The 15,225-nt window shown below is 40.7% G+C and overlaps 1 protein-coding gene across 1 annotated transcript in view; it reads left to right on the top strand.

Annotated features, from left to right (window-relative positions):
• The first annotated feature begins 12,543 nt into the window (after positions 1-12,543).
• The window catches only part of polrmt (polymerase (RNA) mitochondrial (DNA directed)), a 49,080-nt gene continuing 46,398 nt past the window's right edge, over positions 12,544-15,225 (top strand). The window contains exons 1-3 of the mRNA XM_036521317.1: positions 12,544-12,735; positions 13,392-13,490; positions 14,014-14,726. Coding sequence (XP_036377210.1) covers positions 12,594-12,735; positions 13,392-13,490; positions 14,014-14,726 — 954 coding nt within the window. The 5' untranslated portion in view covers positions 12,544-12,593. The remainder of the gene's footprint in view (positions 12,736-13,391; positions 13,491-14,013; positions 14,727-15,225) is intronic.

Here is a 15,225-nt window from a genome sequence, read left to right on the forward strand (position 1 = left end):
GGTGGGTCAGACTCCCAGGGTGCAGTTTGGAGAGACATAGGTCATGATGCTGCTGCTGCTGCCACCAGTCACTGGACAGAAGAGACTCTTCTTGGAATGGAAGTTGAGGAGGAAGGACCAGAGCTTTTCACAGAAAGCCACTCAAGAGAGCAAGGAAAGGGGGCTTCCACCTCTACAGTGACTGCAGCAATCCTCTCCTCTGCACGTGTGCAGGATGTTGTCCTCTGAAAACTCACTGGTTTGCAGTTGTTTATCTTTGTCCACTTTTTGGTTATATTCTTCTTGAAAAAGATTGATTTTGTAATTCCATTGCAAAAACCTCTCTGGTCCTTCTCTGTCTTTTTGTGGTCTTAAATATGCTTCAGTTTCTTAACTTGACTCCCCTCTTTCAACTGCAGCGGCAGTGTCGTCCTCTCTGATGTTTGCACCTTGCAAAGTTCTTTCTCCAGCTCTGCTCTGGTGGAACAGGGTGGCTGTTTAGCTGATTGATCCGTGGCTGTGAATGAGATGAATGAAAGAGAGAGAGTGTGTATATATGTGTGTGTGTGTGTGTGTGTGTGTGTGTGTCTGTGTGTGCGTGCGTGTGTGTGCGTGTGTGTGAGAGAGAGAGTAAGAGAAAGAGAGATACAGAGAGACAGCGAGAGTGTGGAGAGAGAGAGAGAGAGAGAGAGAGAGAGTGTGCGTGCCTGCCGGTGTGTGGTAGTGAGGCAGTAAATGAATGGTCCTCGCTCTCTCCTGAGCAGGCTGTTTCCCCCTGTGCTGCTGAGGCTTTGGTGTGTCTTGTGTTTTATCCTGGGCAGGGCTTAGGTCTGGAGAATTGCAAAGAGAGGGGTGGGGCCTAAATCATTCATAATTATTTGAAATAAATGAAAAAGGCAAAAAGGCTCTTCTAGCTTGTATCTCTTTCCCCATTTTTCATTATTTATTGCTATTTTTCTTTTTCCTTTCTTTACTGTTGCTCCATTAGTGACCCTTCTTTTCACTATCCTATTATCTGGACTGTTTATTAATTAACATGACTGTTGTCAACTGGAGGGTGTTCAATTCAGCATCTTGGCTGCTTTTCAGATGTGTTCAGGTGATGATTGACAGGTCTTGGTCAAACCAGGAGAAGAAGCAGTCATTTCATGTTGTACAGTGATTGAGAGTGGAACTCTTATTGAACCCTTTAACTAGCGGGGTAAAGGTACTCAGGGTAAAGTGGGGGGGGGGGGGGTCATTTTTTATCCTCATTTCACTTTAAGATAGCTGAAATGGCTGGTTAGAACGGGGTCAGATCTTACCAATCATGTGTGTAAATGGTTTTTGTTAACAGCATAATGCAGAACACCTTTTCTGTTGTGATGTGCAGCCCCTTTCCCTGTGCACACATGCCCTCACTCGCTCTAAATGAGAGGGACAGAGCAACATGTGCACAATGAGGACAGAAAGTAGCGATGCAACATGGCAATAATTTTCAGATTATCATTCTGATTCTCTTCATTTTGTCTGAAAACCTTCTGACAGGGAGACACAACTCCGGAGCGCAAGCTTCATAGAGAATCCAACGGGCAGTGTTCTTCTCTATTGTGAGAGGGTCCAGCTTTCAGTCATGTGTGGCATCCAGGGTGATTTAGGGGTGGTGGTGTGCTGAAGGGGCGCTTACAGTGGGAGGCTCTTTTTAACAGCTCCCAGAGGCAGGCCCATTCTCTCATCATAAAACTGAGCCGGTCCACAGGCCTGGGCCACTCTTTCCTTCAACACCCCCCCAAGCCATTCCTGTCTATCTTCTAGTGCCGGCTATTATACTGTCTAGTGCAGCTCATCAAAGGCTCCCTTCCCCTTTATCAGGTTCGGCTTAGTACAAATCGCAGTCCTTCACCCCCGGTTAAACCTCGCTGCAGTCATCCTTCACTCCCAGATCAGAGGTAAACCTGCAGTCCTTTCTTCACTCCTCCCTTCAGCCTCCATCCAGGTTGCATGAGCGCATGAATCCAACTATTTGACTTAGCAGCAAAAAATGTGTGTCACTGCCAGCCTGCGCATCAGACAGGCTGGGAAAAAATGCACTTCGAGAACACATTGTCGATGTGTTCTTTATTAGCATTGTATAAAACCATTCCCCCATCTTCAAAAACACTGTAAATTCCTCTCAGGACAGCTGAGTATTCACAGACTGCCTGTGTAATTGTTTTAGGGTGCTCCAGCTCTGTCTGTCTGAGCTGTAATGGAAAACAATATCTGTCTTCCAATATGCGATGACACTTTTATCAGTGATGGTTTTACATATGGCCACCAAAAATGTGAGGAACTAGATACAAATTCAGAATGCCAATTTCAAAATGACTGGGGTCAACAAAAAATTCAAGGTGACATTTGAGGATATGGTTAAGTGTTAACAGTATTCCCTTTCAGAAGGAAACATGCTCACACAGAAAGAAAGACTAGTTTTGTGATGTGGGAGGCCAAAGTTGAAGAAGCTGTAAAATTTGGTGCATGACGTTACAGAATTCTGTCAGTCGTTCTTCTAGTGGGTCGGAAGTCTTGCGTTTTTCATTTTTGCATCATCTCCTCAGAGGGAACTCTTTCAAGGTCCAACCGCCAATCTCGTACCCCGCTGGCATTCTCACATAACCCCCCCAGGAAGTTCCGATTCCCTTCCCTTTGAAATTGACTGTAATTAAACTCACACAATCGTGCAATGTTGGAGTCGTTCACTTTAAAGCCTGGCTGCCCTAGAGGTCAATGGCAAAGATTTTACATTCATCTGAACGTCAGATGTGGTGAAAGATTGCTTTACTGTGTCCTGGATGCAAATGCTGACTCGCTGTGCTGAACAGGGCAACATACACGCTCCTGTACTGCTATCCATTCCATTACGGGACTCTGTTACAGTCAACTTCTTAATTATTTAATGGTGTTGGTGTCAATTAAGTAACTACAGAGCTGACACAAAAAAAAATCTTTGGAGGTACGGTGGCCCTCCTTAACAATTCAGCTGTTCATACACTAGATTTTTAGAGATTATTACAACAAATCAATTTATATTAAAACATACATTTACTTCATACCATTGAGATGCACAGAGGACATAATGCATTGCATTGGCCTTCAGTGTGGACAAGAGGTCTGCATTCAAAATATAAAAACTTTTAGAAGCAGAAAGGTCAGTCTGTTGTATTGCATGACCTAACATTAGAGCTAAACCCTATCAATACAGTTCTGTTTTTAAAAAATGCATGCTCATTTTGCGGACCAGTTGGTGGGGGGGGGGGGGGGGTCCTCCAATATGAAACAACAGAGTCCTCCCCAGATGAAAAAGGCTGCTTGTTGCAGAACTGAGTGCCCCCCATGCCTCCCTCCCTCTGTCTATATCGCTCCCACGTTGTGTCTCTCTGCTTGGGCGCGCCCTGAACTGAGAAATCTCCGCAGTGAGGCGGTCGAGGAGGATGTTCACAAGCGCAGGAACCTAATCTTTCCCAGCAGGGATCCAAGCGGCTCTGGAAGTGTATGAATGGAGATAATATCTCTATAATGAGGCCTGTTTTGTACCATCAAAGTCTTCAAAAGGGCCTGAAATTCGACCTCCCTCTTAGCGCTCCCTCCGTAATAGCTCCTATTATTAATTGTTTTCTCTCTCTTTCTTGCTAACTCACTGGCTCACTCCCTGTTTCTCTCTCACCCTCTCTGTCTCTGCCATCATACCTTCTGTTCTGCTGTTGTAACTTATTTTCTCCCCATGCCACTCTCTCTTTTTTTATTATTACCATGTGACTTTTCTTCATTCTTCTCACTCTTATTTTGGGTTACATGCTTTGGGTTACATGCATAAATGCTCGAACAGCTCGTACTGAGTTTCATAAATCCGTTCAGTAACTGCCGCATGACCAGCATAAACTACTTCCTTTCCAGCAATTATGCAACCCAGCTCCTTAACTACTTTCCAATTTTAGACTTCCTGTCAGCTTCACGCCAAGCAGGTGTTCATGATACCTTTGCATCGCTCAACCTGGTTGGTTGTGTAAACATCCACAGCTTCATACAGGAAGAGAGCTGGCCACCACATCCAGGTCTGAGCGATGACAGGGGAGTTTGCATATCCCGCTGCGTGACCATTGTCCATTGTTGTGTGCTAGGCGATAAAACAAGAGCGGCTATCTGATGGACTGAGCTGTTCAGAGAGTTTCTGCACCCATCCCCAACCTCGCAGGACACCGCACACAGATTTCAAGGTGATATTTCAAACCGTGACTGTTTTGAAATAAAAACAAAAGATTGGATGTGTGATAGTGCTGATTTGTATCTTTTAGATAATCCAGATCCCAGATACGTTACTTCAAGAGATAACTCTTCAAGGTGATTTGCGCTCAGCATATTCAGTGCATTTCATATGTGCTCTGCACAGATACATTTCTGCACACGTACATTTCTCAATGTGTCTTGTGTATTTGCTTTATTTTTGCTGCTTTTAGAATAGCTCTGTTGAGGCATTTGAACTTGAACTGAGACACAGTCGATACATGTCAAATGGACACTGCAGCATGTGATATTGTATTAATGTTTGTATCAATGACAAATGTTCTTGAAAGACGCATGCAGTTGACAGAATTAAAGAATAGAACAAAGACCCTATCAGGCCATTTAAAGTCCCATTCTGAAGTTGGAAAAGAGCAAAAAAAGAGATTTTTGACATCACTGCTAAATGTAGTGTTTAATTAGTTAAACATTCCAAGTACAACATATATTTTTTGAAACTTTGCAAGCTTTCTAATGGTCTGGCCAATTATGACCCAGGAGTCATATTATAAACCATTGTAAATCATGTGACCTCACTTGATATTATGACAAAGCGGGAGTGTGCCCTTTTATAAACTGGGTTATGGCAACATTTTTAGAGATGTGCCTCATAGCCATGTAATGCTCGGCGCCAATACTGTGTGGTTATAAAGAGGCTATGCATTTTTCTCCCTACACAAACAGTCAATACCACATACATACTGACGATAGCAGGTGGTGTTTTACAACTGAAGAGCAAGGAGGGCAGGAGAATTTCACAATAAACAAATATTGAATAAGTGAATACTCTTTTTTGCTTCCTTACACTTGACTTCTGTCCATTCATCACACTACATGATTTCCTACAGCAAGGAACATAAATGCAGAGCAAGAAAATAACATAACTTCACTTATTCAGATTTTTATATACCCGTACAGTTACATTATGAATTATAAATTTTTCACTGAAATGTTGAGTCGACTGACTCTCCACTGTTCCAGATCTTGTAAAACTAGGAAGTTAAATACTAACATACATATATTGCTGGACATACAATGTTGGACATTTAATTTTCATAATCTTTATCCAAATGGTAACCTGATTTAATGCTTGTGCAGTCTTACAGCTATAATCTCATTGCTTTTCACTGGGAATTTTACAAATTAGGGTTAATAATTGAATGATGATTATAATGGGTTGTTTGGCAATATGTTCCCAATAGTGGACAGATAAGTCCATTTGTTTATTGAACATTTTTTCCCAATGGTTGAAGTGTTGATTGAATATTCTTTCCAATTAGTTTATTTTCTATGCTAGGCTTCAGTATTTTTGATTTAAAATATGCATTCACATTTGCTGACTTTCTGTTTGAGAAGTAGTCCCACTCACTGTCTGGTGCATTAAACATTTCCTCATCTTCCATTTTGTGTATTCAAATTGTATCAGCTGAATGTCTTGATGAAATATGATTGCTGGACAGCCAATGTCACCTGTGGGAATTTGCTTTTTATATTCTGCAAGGACAACTGTTGTTCCAGACAGGAACCGCAGCTTATCTTGTCTGCTCTCAGTCAATGTAGATTGGCAATGTGGATGCAATATAAAGTAAGTACAGAACTATTATGTTCCTCCTGGACAACTTCCTGTTTAACCCTGATATCCTGTGCTACTGAGATATTATCTGAATTACTAACATAAAATCCAAGACCTGCTAAACCATGCGATGAAAGAAAGCCACCAGGTGAGAAGTTTAGCATTCTAAAAAAAGGTATTCAAATTAAAATGCAAATTGCATAGTACTTTCACTACAATGACAGGGGCACATTTTTCATTGATGCTGCTATTTTTTTTTTTAGAGGAAACAATGCGACTACAAAAATGACACATCATCTTTTTGTGATCTCTTTAGCGTGTATAGTTCACTTTCACAGAGAGAATGATTCTGTAGGGGAAAAATATACTTTTTCCAACTGTTTCCACAAACAAACCTACTTTTCCCTCCCTGGAATATATTTTTCTATTGAGTATAAACTCATGCAAAACTCAAGCATCCCTGCCAAGTCTCCTGTCCAGGTGAATCTCAGAACAGTCTCCATCTGCAAAACAAATAAGCAGCCTCTACAAAGGTGTGCAGGGATTCCTGATGATCAAAGTTTGCAAGAGTGGCAGCCTCTCCTCTGTGCCCTGGCCTGGCTATTATCAGGGGGATGAATAGCTCTCCTCTCTCCCTTTTGTCAGGCCACACATTGACAGTCAGTCACCCAGCAATGACTGTCACACCACCGCAAAGAGGCAGCCGCCGACAGAAAGCAGCCACATCAAAGGGGCCGTCAGGGGCCCAGCTGATGAACCGTGGCGACAAACACCTTCTGATCCTCACCTACATCTCAGCAACAGACACCCTTTGCTGTGGCCACTTGCTGTGAAGGCAACAATAACAGATACGCTTTACATAACGTTATTCACTTGTTTGGCAGTCTTGGGTCAGGGTTAAATACTTTACTCAAGAGTACAACAGTAGGGCCCTACCTGGGGACCAGGCCACCAGCTCCTTTAACCACTGTGGCACACTGCTACCCCTGAAACACTGCATCCTGTCCCTCTTCCCCCTTTTTGGATGGCCTGAGAGGGAACTTCTACATTTCCACTCAATTGCACTGAAGCTGTTCTTAATTTTTTCTGCATAAACAAATAGAACAGACAGAAATATGACAGTGTTTATTTGACAATGAACTTAGTGCAGAATTATTTCCCTCTGCAGAGGTATTTTACTGATTCTCAAGGAGTACGCTATTCTTTGTCACAAAGGTCATGCAACCTTGTGAATCGCCACATTGGGAGAGCAAGCCGATATTTAATTATTAAATTGAGAACTCAACATCACATTGCACAGCCATGGTGAGACTGTGAGTAATATCAGAGCTCATAAGATATAATTAAGGATGACCTTGACTGACATTTGAACTCATAGGATAGAGGGCGCCTCCTACAGGAATTGTAAGTGCATGGCATGTTAGCAGACAAACTCCAGTGGGTCGAGTGCCATCAAATAAATTTTTCATAATTAATCTAATCTTCAAAATCAATATAAAGATCAACAGTATAAGTACATTGCATTGAACATCAAATTCAATAATTCCCCATAGAAACATAGGGCCAAACTATCTCACACTTACACATTGAAGTCAAAAACGTCAAAATACAATCTAAAACGTACATTTTATGACCTCTATTTTAAATCTGTTCGGCCAAATGAATGCATGTGACAAAGTGTGACAGTATTTCACTTCATTAGTGGCAGTTTATCACAAAACTAGCATCACATTTCACAAAGCCTTATTTACGTTACAGTACATTAAGAATAAGAAATAAGAATAAGAAATACTTTATTAATCCCGAAGGAAATTTGAAATATTACACGACAATACATTCATTTAGCAGACACTCTTATCCAGAGCAACTTCCAGCACATCTGTACATCCATATAGTAGCAACATTGCAGTCAATTGAGAAAAGTGTGCACAGATCGCCTATAACTGAAGGGAGGAGCATTGCCTGTTGTCACTTATGTAATAAGAAATGATAACTTTGTACTGCTTGAGTTAGGTAATCACCCACTGTTTTTGATTGCTCTGTCTTGTGCATATATTATCTCAAATTACAGAAGCTTTCTCACAAGACGTGTTGTCAGGTCTCATACATGACTACTTTCAAAGGGCCCAAAGGCATGTCTTAATGACATTCAAAAATGGTTTCAATGGCAATCTAAGGCTGAAGCTACAGAGGCTTTAAATATCTTTAAAACTCTAGCATTTCATGAATTTTACTGTACCAGTTACTAACTTACCTTATCAGATTGTTGTCTGCCTTTAGAGAATAAATAACTTTAGTTGGGGAGTGGGCTTTTATAGTCTTCAGTTAAAAGCATTCACAAGTTGTATTCTTTATCAAAGGCTTCAACGCCTTGCCTTTGATCCAATGATATCCTCCAGAACTGAGCATTGGGGGGAGGGAACTGTGTATGACCAGAATGTCTGGACATACTTGTAAAGAACTATTGTCATTAGTCAATCAAACAGGAGGGGTAAAGCCAAAAACATGACCAGAGTGTTAGAGGGCCTCTTTGCTTTGGAAGAAAAGCAAAATAAATGTCAGTCTTCCACTCTCCCCTCTGCTACCTCCTCTCCATCTCCTAATGAGGCCAGCAGCTGTCTCATTAAAGCTGCTAGCTCTGTCCCAGCACTTCACACCTCCTGTCTGTCTCCTGAAAGTTAAAGGTCACCATTCTCTTACCATAACTGGGAAAAAAGTTCAATATGACTCTAGTTCTCATGAAGTTTTCTCACGAATAATGGTCTTGCATATGTTCTTGTTGGGCTGGTGACATACAAATGAAAGCTGTAAGCGGAATGACATGGCACAAGCACACATGATATACCCCTTTCCTGCCATGCTCATCAGCTAACAGGTTTTTCCAGTTTTCTACACACTTACCCCTGAACATGACCATGCATGGCATTCAAATATGTCACAACATCCCATTTAGAAAACTGTTCATGGAGTAACTTTCGAAGTTGAAGTCAATGAACATTCATATAATTATCACAGGGTATTATATGCTGTGACTGGTTAGTTTCTTTCTTTCTTTCTTTCTTTCTCTCTTAATGACTGGGTCTCCTTCAGAATTTCTGACCCCCTTTAAGTGTGTTATGTCTGCCAATCTTCATGGTTTTCACAGCGGAATGTGGTAATGATCTATGCATTAGAGGTATTTTTCTATGATGACAATGGTATGGGCAGACCTGAAGGATGGAAACTGTCACCAATCACCACTGGAGAGACTGAAATTATTTCCACTCAACTATTTCAATTTAATAATGCCATTACTACTGGCTACTTCTACTGCTATTGCTACTACTAGTAGTAATATATGCATGTTATTTTGTTTGGTCAACAATATTTACTGTCAGCATCTATTGCTATAATATGTCATAATTAAAATACGATTATTATTGTGATCAGCACTTCAACCAAGTATTCTATATTCTGCATTGTACCTGTAGCAAGAGGCTGGAAATATGTCTGATGCACTGCAGTTACATTACATCACATTAAAGCCCAGTGATCTGTTACCACTATACAATATGCATATTTTACGTTTTAGTTGACTTTTTTATAAAACCAAAACTTGTGTGAAATAATGTGAGTCAGACCCTATCTCGAGCAAACATTCCTATTTCATGAATGCCATCGTAAACTACTCAGTATAAGTGGAAGCACTTCTGTTGAAGTGAAAAGAGCCCTGCTACACACATGCACTCTGTGACAGGTGAGTCACATTCTTTGATCTCAATGTGGTATTTGTTACTGCTGTCCAAAAACATTACAGCCTTGTTAAGGCCTGGGTGATTACATTCATCCAAAAGTCAAGAAGTGCACCTAAAACTCTCAAATACAACTTTTTCTCCCATGAATAAAAAAACACCCGAAGAATAATGCCAGGTCAGGTCAGAAAAGCACATTTCGATGCATCTTTTTAAAGTATGCTACATTACATTATTGTCATTTAGCAAATGCTCTTATCCAGAGCAATTTACATATAGTTACAGATATATACATACAACTGGATATTTACTGACACAATTGCTGGTAAGTACCTTACCCAAGGGTACAACGGCAGCGCCCCAGCAAGGAATCAAACCAACAACCTTTCAGTTACTACTCCTGTGCTGATCAGTTCTTGAGATGACTGGCAACAATATGAACAGTTACCACTAGATGACATGGTAGAGGCATACCATGGCATACCTTCTGTAGGGGAGAAGGTAGTACATATAAAACTGAGGTTTTTAATCAAAATTTCCCATCGAGGTTCAAAAACTGACCCACTGTGCCCATCATGAAGGAGAATATCAGTTGAACCATGTACATGCTCATATGGGCGTCTTCATGTTTTCAAACTGAAATGGTGCTTGAATATTACTAAATCATGAACTAACGCATAAACCCGTTTGAATTCACACACTTTATTTTAACAACATCTTCACTAAAAAGATGGGTAGGGACTAATGTATGTAATTTCAGTTCAAGGTCATGTGAATCTCAATATGTTGGCAAACAAAGAACCGGACAGTATTTTTTTCTTGGGAAAAAATGTGCCCTTGTTAAAATAGTAAAGGGTTGAGGAAAAACAAGAAAAACTGGGGGAGAAAAGTAATAGTGATTCTGAATATGTGAATATTCATCAGAATTAATAAAAGGTTGTTAATCAAACTGTCCTGTCCATTTATCCTCTTATAAAATTGACTTTTCATGTATAAAGTCACTGTCAAGTAAAATGTCATTAAGATAAGGGAACAGAATAGATTTATTTGATATCTTTTCCCTACGTGTAGTGTTAATCATCCATTTTCCATAAATGGTCACACAGCAAAATACAAGTAATTTATGGCTGTAAGAGCATCTTTCCACTGAGACCAAGTGTGAGACCTGCACTGTTCAATACGGATATATTTAATTAACCATAACATAATTTCTGACTGAATACATCTTTACCAACTGGATTAATTTTCCTTCTGAACTGAATGAGCATCAGCTCATTTGAAAAGTCACACTGACAGAATTGCATTATTTAACATGTTTCCTTATATATTAGTGATAAACAAGCAATTTTAATCTCCAAAACATATTCAGAAAAATGTGAATGCATGAAATACTTGTTTGACAATTAGTCTTGAATGTAGTAACTGTGCTGCCTTGTACATTCTTGAGGAATAATTGCCGAGTCAATCTCCTCAATTATTTCTTTCATCAGTTCTTTTTTAAGTACAGTATGCCCCAGGGAGGAAAATGTTGCAAGGACAAAGATATTAGTTGAATAAAAACAAAAACTAATGCTAAACTGAATTTACATCATGTCAATCTGACAGGTTTCAGCAGAAGAACATAAACAAGAAATCATTGTCTGTTTCAACTGGCCACTTACAAAGTATAACATCTCCTTAAAAATAAAAACAAATTTACTGGTTGATAGCCACCTAAACACCTAAAAAAAAAAGTTAACTTATTGCAGGAAGTCAGAATTCAGGTGCCCGCTCACCTCCTTGACCTGGAAAATGCAGTGTGATGATGCTTCACAGGTAGATGTTGCCAAAGTGGCAGACTTCTCTCCTCTGATATGATTTAGTGCACTTCATTTGCCAATGAAATTAGGCAATGAAAATGTAAGATAAAGAATGGCATGAAAACAGAGCTGGTTTGAGATTTAACGCTCTTTCAAAGTGACTGGATGTGTGCATACGGACCCACAGAAACATACAAATTAGGTAAGTCTGCCACCTACAGGTAATCATGCAGGCAGACTCCCAAGGATATTTCCGTTCATCAATAGAAAGAATGAAATGAACAAGAATAAAACAGTGAACACCTGATTTATCTCAAGTTGCATTCTTATTCAAATCAAGTAATATTTTCTGAACAGCCATGAGAGCAGTGTATTCCCAAGCTTTTTTTTTTTTTTTTACTCTGACTACTTTAATTTATTTGAATGTGATTGAGCTTTTAACCAACATGTAGTCTGCTGAAAACCTGCTGAAAGCTGTCCTTGGAGGTTCGTTTGTGGAAATAACAGATAAACTAAATATGTCTATTCTTGGTATTTTTGACAATAAGACAGCTGCATTTTTTAGGCTAATGAAGCTTAATCAGTTGTTCAGGTAATTGTTAACCCTAAACTGTAAATTTTAGGTCAGGCTAGTCAGTATTAGTTGTTATTACTATTGCTTTTAAGTAGCACACATAAATAGTACTAATGGTGAACTTCTGTCAGACTATGTGGAACCCAGGTCAGTATTCAATTTACCGACTGAATCACACCTAATTTAAGAGTACATCTGGTTAAAGAAATAAATAAGTAAATACAAAAAAAAATTTAAAAATCATACGCACTAGGTCTGGAACTGGAACTGGGAAAACTGGACTCAATTAAACTGGAGAAACTTATTTGTATGGTTATGTATTCTTTCAAATTAAGTGCCGTAATATATTATCTACAGGTAGCTCAGGTAGGTCGCTCAGTACATATTAAAGACAGCATTGCCAGTAGTTTCCAATTTACCTTATAATTCACTGGTATCTGCGTAGCGAAAACAACTCATGGAGGAACATTTATCGCATAGAAAACTGAAAATGCCAGTCACGTTGTTGGATTTATCTGTGTTCATCTAGCCGAGACTATGTTTGAATATCTGCGTTCGACCAACTTTGTCTGGCGCAAAATGGCAGCCCAGTGTCTGCAAGTGGTAGTGCGGTAACTCACGTTCTGGACACTCATGTCAACATGTCCCTGTTGAGACTGTGTGCCTTTCCTAAATGTCGGACTGGTCGCCTGTTGTTTGAAAGAAGTGTTAAGCATCTATTGTATGCAGACCAATGCCACGTCTGTCTCAGAATACGGAATGACAACCAGAGGCGAATTGGTGGTATGTTGTATCATTCCTGCATACATTTCTTGCGAGTTAGTTGGCTAGCTAGCCTGTGCTAGTTCTAGAAAAGCACCTGAGCTTGAAAGCCTAGACCCTTACTTCTGACCCTTACTTGGCATTGAAGTATATTTGTAAGGTTCGACGTTTGACTGTAGATGTAGGATGGGAGATTATACAGGTTATATGAAATGAAAATAAAAGATCACTTGATAATTACTGTGGGGTTAATACTGGCGGTAATATATTGGGCAATCGTTAATTAGCCTAACTGCTAGAGGTGTTAGCTGTCTAGCAAGCCAAGTTTAAAAAGAACTTTTAATATGTATCTGTTTAACTAGCTAGCTGCTTTGCGTCGATATTTGCTATTTAGTGGCTTGTACGTTTTACTGTATCTGGCTACCGTTGTGAACCTTGTCTGCACATGGCATCTACAGCATGCCAGGTCGTCTGAAACAGCTAGCTGGTTGTCCGGCGTTAACATCTAACACTACTTTATCTCAACAGACAGTTCGGAATGAATTATTCCTTTTATGGTAGTATAGATAGCGCAGTTCTAGACCTGTGCGACATTTTTGTGTCTTGCATTATCCCACATGACGTTTGACATTGGATGGTGAAGACAAAAATGGAATTTGCCTATTATGTGTCCACAGAGACTCCCTGGACAATATACCGGAGAAACTATTCAGCTCTTATCCCAAAGAAAGAGGATGGCAAGAAACGATTATGGGAGCAGTCACAGTTGCTGGATGGTACTATTCAGTTTTGTCGATTTTTCCTCGTTACCCTGGAGTTATCTGTCTGTTACAGGACAAACTGAAATGTCTGTAATTTTAATGTATTGGATTTTATGGTTATATGTATAGCACTTATGTGGAATGTGAGCAGATAGAAATAAAAAAAACACAGCATCTTGACTTGACTTATTGTAGGAATGTTTTTTTTATGTAATGTTTTAAAATGTGATCATGTTTATTCAGTGTATCAACAGATTTCAACACAATAATGAAATCTTTTTGAAAAGAGTTTCTGGAGAAAATCTGTCAAAAACCGTATGTATATGTATTGGAAGTGTCTGTGTGTCTGTATACCAACTTAGAACTCATAACAAGACTTTCATGTTTGATGACATTACAGTTCTGTAGCCTTCATTATGCATACAAAGTTAACGTCCCCTGCTTTGGGCAATTGTGTCTCCTCCTCAGCAGATGGTGTTTGCTGAATCTGAAAGAAACTTTAAGCTTTTGTGTATATCTCTGTTTTCTCCTTCCTCAGTGCTGGAAGCCCGGATCCAGCAGCTACAGTCTGACGTTGTTCTAGACGTCAAGCACACAGAAGTGCAATTTGTCAAATTCCCCCAGTCTGGGAAAGGTGCACCTTCAGTGAAGGGTCAGGCCAGCAAGAAGGGAGGGGGCACTGACCCTCAGCCCCCAAAAACCCAAACAACCCGATGGATGGAAAAACTGAACAGGGAGAAGAGTAAGACAAAAAAGGTACTGCAGCACCAGCCGAAATCTTCAGAGAAGCCGGCGAAGATCAAAGTCATTAAATCCAGTCCAAAGACTCTAAGCACGGCCGTGAGCACAAAACCCACCACGAAGGGAGCCAAGGCGTTGCCCAAATCGGATGCGCCGAGACCTGCTGCTTCCTCCAAGGATGCCTTGACCCAGGAGCTCCCTAAGAGTTTGGGTCCCGCTGTGTCGTCCGACGCCTTTTCCAGGGAAGACGCGCTGGCTGAGGTGGAGGAGCTGGATGTAGAGCTGAATCAGTGGAGCTCCGCCAGCCCTGTGAAGCTGCTGGAGGACAGGGAGGGGAACCGCTACGGGGACGCGCAGCTCAACGTGCGCAGCTACGTGGAGGCCTGTGTGTTTGCTGGGGACGTGGAGCGCGCACAGCGCTGCCTGCTCGCTCACCACCACCAGCTGTCCCGGCGCAAGCTGCTCTCCATCGGTCTCTACAACGTCATGATGAGGGTGTGGGCCAAGAGGGTGAGTCGAAGCTCCCGTCAGCCCCGTACACACAAAAGGAGTCGCTTCAGGTGTCTGCAGAAGGCCTTCTCACCTTCCGTGAGGGCTTACTCCTGCTGAGACATTGTTCCCATTGTGCAAAAAGTAGATGCTCACCCCAGTCCTAAATGTGCAAAGTTTCTGTAGTGCTTGCTTCCCCCAGGTGCTTAAGCCACCAGCTCAAATGTTCTGCACCATCAGTGGTGCTTGTTCTTTGGGGAAAAGCAAAATAATCTTTTTTTTCTGTTAACTCTGTAACTTAATGATGCATGATGTATATACTGTTTCTGAAAGCAGGAGAAATAACTGAAAGAAGACTTTGCCTGCTCAGTATTCGTAATGATTTGCCCCTTACATTCCCCCATGATCTTGTGTATATTCTCCCTGCTTTTTATGAGACTTTCAACCAAAACCTCTTAAGTACAAACCTACACAGCATTAAAAGAGTTCATCTTTACTCATAATGGAAGTACAGTGTTGT

The sequence above is a fragment of the Megalops cyprinoides genome, chromosome 2 (genome assembly GCF_013368585.1).
Source record: "Megalops cyprinoides isolate fMegCyp1 chromosome 2, fMegCyp1.pri, whole genome shotgun sequence".
Taxonomy (NCBI): domain Eukaryota; kingdom Metazoa; phylum Chordata; class Actinopteri; order Elopiformes; family Megalopidae; genus Megalops; species Megalops cyprinoides.